This window comes from Corvus brachyrhynchos, unplaced genomic scaffold (genome assembly GCF_000691975.1).
Source record: "Corvus brachyrhynchos isolate BGI_N302 unplaced genomic scaffold, ASM69197v1 scaffold5, whole genome shotgun sequence".
Lineage (NCBI taxonomy): Eukaryota > Metazoa > Chordata > Aves > Passeriformes > Corvidae > Corvus > Corvus brachyrhynchos.
This window is the reverse complement of record NW_008238321.1, coordinates 3,547,237-3,555,405: the sequence shown is the minus strand read 5'-3', so window position 1 is coordinate 3,555,405 and position 8,169 is coordinate 3,547,237. Positions and strand designations below refer to the sequence as shown.

At 38.9% G+C, this 8,169-nt stretch overlaps 1 protein-coding gene across 3 annotated transcripts in view; it reads left to right on the top strand.

The window, feature by feature from the left end:
- Positions 1-8,169, top strand: part of MKL2 (MKL1/myocardin like 2) — a 52,136-nt gene that overhangs the window by 9,897 nt on the left and 34,070 nt on the right. For 2 of the 3 annotated variants that reach the window (XM_008633392.2, XM_008633391.2), the window contains exon 1: positions 1-207. The exons of the other annotated variant lie outside the window; for it this stretch is intronic. In XM_008633392.2, coding sequence (XP_008631614.1) covers positions 87-207 — 121 coding nt within the window. In that variant the 5' untranslated portion in view covers positions 1-86. The remainder of the gene's footprint in view (positions 208-8,169) is intronic. 3 annotated transcript variants of the gene reach the window in all.

The following is an 8,169-nucleotide window of genomic DNA, read 5'->3' as shown; positions in this document are numbered from 1 at the left end:
GCCCTGTGCGGACCGCACTGCACCGCTGCCCACTACGGCCTGCGTTTTTTCTCTGGTGGATATTGCCATTCTAAAGGATTCCCACCATGATCGATAGCTCCAAGAAACAGCAGCAGGGCTTTTCCGAGATCTTGCCTGCAGGGGATCTTAAGCCACTGAAGGAGAAGGAATGCCTTGAGGTGAACAGCCAGAAAAGTCTCAAGGAAGGTCAGTCACTTGCTGGTTGGGGGACAGAGAATGCAGAAGTCCTGGGCACATTCAGTTTACCAGCATGTCTGGTGTAATGCTGCAGGTCAGGAAGAGTTTTTGTACATTAAATGAGGTATTGTTTCCCTTCTGAAGAAAAAACCTCTAAAAGCTGAATTTAAATTTTACCTAAGACTAGTAAAATAACGATGATGATAGCTTGATAGAAATGGTAGTATGAAGAAAAATTAGCAATCAAGTAGTCTCTTCAGACTATCATTTAGTCTTGAATTAATGAACGACTCTGAAATTGTCCTGTAAATATTGCACAAAGTGCTTCAAAATGTCACTATTGAAATAATTTTAATGAAATAAACATCATTACATATGGCATGTCAGAATAAAACCCCACAAACCTTTAGTATTAGACATATTGCTACCTCAGTTTCAATAGTGCTTTTCTCAGCTCTTGTCTTTCTTTGGAATTCCCTCCTCCCCTCATACTTTAAATTACATTTGATTCTGGTTTTGAGACATGTGCTTTTCAGACCACATTATATCTTTTTTAAATTATTTGATTTAGACTGGGCATTAAATTGATAAAATGCACAGGCATTAGTTTGTAAAATAGCAATAATCTGAGAATATTTGGAACATCGTTTAAAGCTGACTAATAGAACTATACGAGATTAATTTAAAGTAATCTTTGCTAGGCTGAGGCAGTAATGCTGCTGAGACCTAACAAAGATGCTGTCTTACTCCTGGCAGGCAGGATTCTTCCAGCTGGCCTGGGGGAAGGAGGAGAAGGAAGAGACAGACCTCTGGAGGTCAGCTGCCAGCCTGCCCAGAGTGGTCTGATACTGGTGTGAGTTAACACACCAGGCTCTTGCAGCTCTGGGCTCAACTCCAGCTTCTTAATCAATCAGACACAAACTGTATTTGTAGTAGACAAAATTCCTGCTTTCCTTTTACAGCACTCTGCCTTGGCTTTTCCTTCAGGTATCTCTGGATTGTCTGGTGATTTGGAGATTTCTCTCTTGGTGTGGTGGCAAGACTTCTACATGAGATCTTGCCTTTCTCAGAATTTAAATGTTGGGTTTGTTTGGGGGTTTTGTTCATTGTTTTTAAATTTGGACCTTAATAATGTTTAAAATGGCAAAAAGGTAGCCCATATTCATTATCAAATTCAGTACCTGACAGGTTAGTTTAAAAACCCCATTACTTAGCTTTAAGTTAGAGCTAGAGAAAACACCGATTTTTATGTACTGTACTGATACCAAAGGTCTGTTATTGATTAGAAGGGTAATAGGAGGTTGAGTGTTGCTGCATGTGGCAGTGGCTGAGAGCAGAACAGTTCTGCTTCCTTAGTGGCAGGAAAGTACTGACTGGGAGACAGTGACTGAAAGAAAGGGCCAGCAGTGGCCTCCTTCCCGGGGTGTTTTTGCCTCACAACTCGGAACAGGCCCAGTTAAAGCTGCCCCTGCTGGTGCTGAGGCTCTGGGGATAATAGTGAGAGAGAAGGAAGCAAGGAAGTTCAGAGGGACAGAGGAGCGGGCAGTGCTGTAGGGACACAAAACCTATCTGGGGTCAGCAACCAAGAAATAAAGGAGAGAAAAACATGGCAAAACCCAGCACGGTGGGTAGTGTAGGTGGGCTAATGAGTAACCACGGTAATGATCATCTGCAGGCCTCTTCAAGCATGTCAGTTATGTAGAAAGTGGATGAAAGAATGTACATTACAGTAATGATGGTCTGTCAGAGTAGCAAAAAACCTGCAATTATGGGACACTCTGCCAGTCAAAATTCATGAATATTTTAGAGCTTAATTTAGAGCTTAAATTATTCAATGCATAAAAGAATTTATAATTGTTTTCCATAATCACTCTCTTTGCTTCCTTTTCTGTTTTCGTACCTGTTCTCCATTTTCACTTTTCCCCAGTGAATGTTGCTTATCCTTTTATCTCTCCCAAGTTTGGCAATGTAATGATTAAAATAGTGAACCTCTTCTTGAGAGTCTGAGTGACTACAGGATCTCCTCTTCCAACCTTTCTTCCTTCCAAAGCTTAGAAAAACAATCATTTTCTTTCTTGTGGTGTATAGAATGAATTATTGAAAACACTCCAAATCTGCTTGATTTACATCTAGAGAGACTAAAACAGAGCTTCACATTTCCAGTTTATAATGGTATGAAATATGTAGTTCAGATATTTTATAGATTTTTAAAAATTCAGTTGCAGTTGTTAGTTTAATCCTATTTAAATACAGAGAACATATTTTACTTTTTTAAAAACATAAATTGTAAGACAATTTATTTTACAGAACAGTATCTTCTAAATTAACTTGTGCCATTCTGTCTCTTTTTCTTCCCTTCCTCTTTCCTCCTCCTTTCTTTTTCCTTAAAATAATGTGGCTGGTTTTGCCACGTGAATTCTCGAACGTTTCTTCCTTAGGACACAAAAATACTTAGAAATACAGTATGTGAATTGTAAGAGCTGCAAAAATTAAAAATGTATTGGCAAACCTAGATGAAGTAAGTAGAGATCCAGTAATTCAAAAGGTGCCTTTGTTTCATAATCTGCTTTGCACAGGTTTGATAAATCTAAAAATCCTGAGATAGTACAGTGCTTATTTTAGAAATTAGAGAGAGCAATTAACCTTAAGAGAATTATGAGGTGCAATTCTTTTTTTTGCTTAGTATTTCTTTATAAGGTAAGAGACTTTTGATGGAAACAAAAACCCCAGCACTGTCTTCAGCAAATTAATACTAAGGACATGAGCAATTTAGATTGCAAAGCTGAAGTTTTTTTCTTTGCTTAGGCTATTGATACACATTATAGCATCCTGTAGCATTGGAGGAAGTCCTCTTAATTACCCTACTTTCTTGTAAACAGCTCAGATATTATTGTTGCATATTGCCTTTTTTGTGAAAACAGCTCTTTCTTTTATCTGTCTAATCAAAATTACCTTTTGTACAAGCAAGGAACAAAGATATTTTCTGTCTCTGAGGCCAACCACACAGTGCTAATTAAACAGCTTTATCAGAAATTCCTATACCATTGACTGTACCTCCTGCAACATCTTGTAGCTCTGTCAAGTAAGCAACCAAAACATTTGGAAAATTCAAGTGAAAAGCCTTAAATGTACATACAGTCACTAAGGAAGATTCAGTGTCATCAAACAGTGCATGTATTAGGAACTGGGAATATATCTGGACTGCAGATTGAAAGGTTTCTAACAGCACTGGAGAGAGTTGAGGAAGTCTTGCTTTGTACCCTGAATTGTTCAGTATAAAGACAGATGAGCTGTATGAGCATGCAGAACTCTTGAAGACACAGTATTGAATTGGTGAAACAGATCAGTTCGGTGCTGTCTTAGGTGGAATTTAAAAGGAGGTTGGATCCCAGTTTGTTTGCACCATATTTTTCATATGATAATCTGAGTTTCAAAGTTACCAGTTGCCTGCAGACTACTCTAAATAAAAAAAAAAAAACTAGCCAGGAAGGAAATTTTCTTTCCACCTTGAAACATAATTTCTTTCCTGGATTTGTTTTGAATTTTAAATTTACTGGTTTGTGAGGAACTGGAGACTGGCAAGTGCTGGAAACAGGATAAGGGTAAAATGAGTGGATTTCTCAGGTGTGCACTGGAATTGTCTTTGTGCCGTCTGAGTAACAGATTACCAGGTGTAGTCAGGAAGGATTTCTTCCCCTCATCCCTTGCAATCAAATCCATGTTGCATGAGAATTGTTTATTCAATAGACTTCCTGCTATTGCTGGCATATTGAGTATTGATGATACTCTTGACCTCTTCTGCTCTCCTGCGCTGGCATGATAAAGATTCCACTGTTGGTTTGTTGGGGTTGGTTGGTTGGGTTGGGGTTTTTTGTTAAGAAAACCTCTAAGTTGTGGTTTCTGGTGTTTAGAGGTGGTTTTATGACTTCTTATCGGGGTAGTCCATCAGGTTTCTTGAGACACAGATAATGAGAAAAATACTGGCGAAAAAAATGTTATTCCTTTGTTAATAAAGGAAGCACTGTAAATTCCGTGTACTGATCCTGAGGGGCTGTGTTAAACTCTACCATAAACAGTCTCTTAAATGTCAGTGGGATAATTGTATGTCGTAAAAATAAATCAGCACTTATTCCACAGAATTTTCTTCTTCAGTGTAGCACTTAAATGAATAATAAATATATTGTAATACCATTATAATAAACACATGCTTAACTACTTCAATAAACCCAAGACTACAATGTACTAATTTGATTTTGTATGTAATCTGTATACAATTAGAAGATGATGGTGGCTAACCAAGAGCTTATAAAAAACTTGCTATGGCAACTATAAGATTTCTTGAAGTTTTATAAAAGGTTAGGATTAAGACTGCTGCTGCCAAGAGCAGGTGTATTCCCATCCAGCCCAACTGTTTGCTTAGGCTATTGATACACATTATAGCATCCTGTAGCATTGGAGGAAATGCCCCAGCCCTACCCTGCTTACTGCCAGCTTCTTTCTCATGTTGGCATTAGGGAGTTACGCAGCCCGAAGCGAGTGGGATCAGTGACCAGGTATTACTGAAGAGCACTTATTTAATGGTGCTGGTTTGCATCCAGGGCAGAGCACAGACCTGACAGGAGGCATCTCTGCCAGGGTGGAAGCAGCAGAAGCAGCTGGGGTTGGAGGAAGGCGCAGACCATTGGCTTTCCATCAGTAATCCTGTGTTAGGTCATACTGAGTTAGGAAACCACACTCTGAAACCACTGTCCGCTTTGCTGCTCTGCTGGGGGATTCTTCTTTCCTGTCACATCCAACACAACGTGTTTGAGCCTCAGCCTGTAATGCAGGGTCCTCCCCAATGCAGCAACTTCCCCATCTCTGTGATCGGCTGGACTCACCCACTGAGCATCTGCAGAGTCTGGTGCTGCCTGTGTAGCAGAGTTGACTCAGTATCATTGCTCACATCCCCATCTGCAATCAGGCAGCTCAGTGGCAATCCACCTTCCTCTGTTTTGAATTAATGTGTAGTCTCCTGAGTTGGAGAATCTGCTTGGGTGTGCATTTTGTTCGCTGTGCCTAGGAATAGCATGGACAATGGAGGGGGCTTGGCTGGAAATCATTTGTCATCATTCAATTTAATACACTCCAAATTATCACAAAGGAAATTGTAGTAGATGTAGAATTTAAGCTCAAGTTTCATGAGTCCCTTGAAAGTACACTTTTTGGCTAATAGTAGTATTTGAGGAAATGCAGATTATTTTTTAAAAAATCAGAAGACTGTACTAAGCAGAATAGTACTTGCAGATTAGAAAATGTTATTGTTAATATACTTAAGTTATGCAATTTTACAGAAATTGGAAATATAAGCTTTAGTTTATTGAGACTTTTCACCCAAGATGGTCATGATTTTTCTCATTTTAGAGATGTAAACAATTGTGAAAAGTATAGATTTTGCTTTTTACATATCCATGCATATATATGTATTCATCCCAGCAGACATCCCAGTAATTTGTTTGGAGGCTTGTGTATGTTCTGGCTTGTTTCTAAGCAACATGTTCCATAGCAATAGGATACAATACAGATTGTCCTATATCCTAGTCATTTAAGCCTCTCAGCTAATGATATTGTTATAGTTCATATGTTTGTTTCAAATGTTAAGTTTACATGGAGCTCTCTTTGCCATCCAGGTTTTCATTTTCTGCTTTCAGTGGATGCTGGAAGCGTTTACTTGAGCATCAGCACTGGCTACAAAAGCTTTAACTCACAGTGGTGTCATTTAAGAGATTTGGAGGTCCTGCAGGGCTTCTCTCCAGAATTCTGGAGAGATTATCTGAAATGGCCCTCAGTAGTCTCCTCTCACATACTTTACACTTACACAGTACATTTCTAAGATGAAATGGAAGTATGTCTGAACAACTGCTTAAAATGAGTATGGAAAAGAGCTGTTTTACTTTTCTTTATTATTTTGAATATAATCGTAGCAGAAAAATCGTTTATACAATAATGGAAAAAAGAACATTAAAATTATATAACAAGTAATTAAGGGGTTTTTTTAAACAAAAACAAGTTAAACTAAGTAAAATACTTCCTTTTAAAAATTATATCCTGGCGTACATGGAAGTTTGGAAGACCGAACCCAGCATAACATATTCACCCATGATTAGATTATCTCTGGTATTTTTTACAAGATGAATTGGTGATGACTTATTTTTGTTTTAAAATTGAGAGTATTTAACATACTGTATTACCATCTTCAGGCTGATGGGGAATGAGTACCCCAATTTTAAATGCATTTTATCTTTAAAATGCTTTACAACTTATTTAAAATCACTTCCAACAAATTACAGGTAGCTATTTTCATGGTTTTCCCTCCTCTCCTTCTTTGACATGCCATATAAATGAAGTGAACATTATATTAACGAATTTTTGACTTTGATTCTGATGGAATGTGTAATACCATGTGCAAACTACCATATTCCATAACCTTCCTGAAGTATGTACCTTGCATATCACCTGCTCTTTTACTTACTATACAAAATATACTTTCTACTATTTTTTTTTATTATTCGCAGAACAAATACTAGTGGGAAAGATTAACTATTTTTTTGTAAATAGAGTACAATACCTCATCATAGAGTTGAGGGAGAAATAATCACAGCTCAGGAGAAAGCAAAACCTATCTCTGGAAGATTAACCTAAAATTATGGTGTTTAGGAAATGCAAACTTTTGGGTGCGAGCAGGTGGGGTTTGGGGTGCAGGGTAACAAGTGCAGGATGCACAGAGAGTTCTTGGTACTTAGGTTCTGCAGTTCTGTAACTGCTGCCCTGTGAAGCTGGGCCACAATTCCAGGACAAAGCTGATGCTCGGATCACTCCTGTAGTTCACCTGCACCTGATGAATTCTCTGCTCTATTCGCCGCCACCCTGCTGCTCACACACTCGCGTTCAGGGTACAAGTTCCTCAGCCCAGGGGACAGTTCTGTGTCCATCTGTTGTGCCCGGTGCCATGGTGCTACTGCAGCACCTGCCGGGAGCCTCTACCCGCTGTGCTTTGGCCTCAGTGTCCGAGGGGCACCAGCTGCAGAAAAGCTGTTGGAAGCTGGCAGAAAGAAATGGAGGCTTTCAGTTTAACAGCTTTTCATTTAAAGGAAACGGCCGTGTTTCCAGCACTGTCTGTTTCCATGGCAGCCAGCCTAGCAGCCTGCGCTGGAGTTTCTGCTGCTCTTGGAAATTTCCAAGGGGGTATGCCGGAATGTTGGACATTACATTTTCTCATTTTTACTTGCAGTTTTAAAGGTTTAAATAGGTAATATCCATTGGATTTTAACTTTGAGAGAAAGAATGAGATTATTACATACAGAACATTAAAAAAATCTTGATGCATTGTTTTTCTTCTTGCTGCAATTTGAAAGGACTCTGTGGTATCTGCTGGACCCCTTGTCCATGGTGAAATGTTTGTTTCAGCTGTGTAATTGGGAAATGGCAACAACTATTTGCTGTTTCTTAGTACCTTCTATAAAAAGATAAAATTTGATCTTAAATTAATAGGCTCTGTAATAAACTGTGTTAGGTGTGGAGTTATTAGTACTAGAACTGTGCACAGTATGTGTTCTGTTTTTTTTCAAGGCAAGAAGCAGTGGTGAAAGCTTGTCAATCAGTGTAGATAGCATTGTTCCTGCAGGACAACTATCAATTTATTTTTGGCCTCTTTACATTCCAGTGCTTGTGATTATGTAGTACTACTTTGAGGCTGCTCTTCTATAGGATACACATTACAGATTCGTAACAGGAATCACTTGCTCAGCTCTGATAAAAGCTGTTTGTTCTAGGTGACTTAATAATACACTTTATTTCACTCATTCTGCCGCTCACAGCGAGTAAGACATGCTCAGACCGCTCTGTTTGCTGCCTTTCCAAGGGTTTATACAAAACGTGCTGTGTCTCCTCAAGTGCCTGGTTGTGGCACTTCTCCTGCAGTCACCCCCTTAG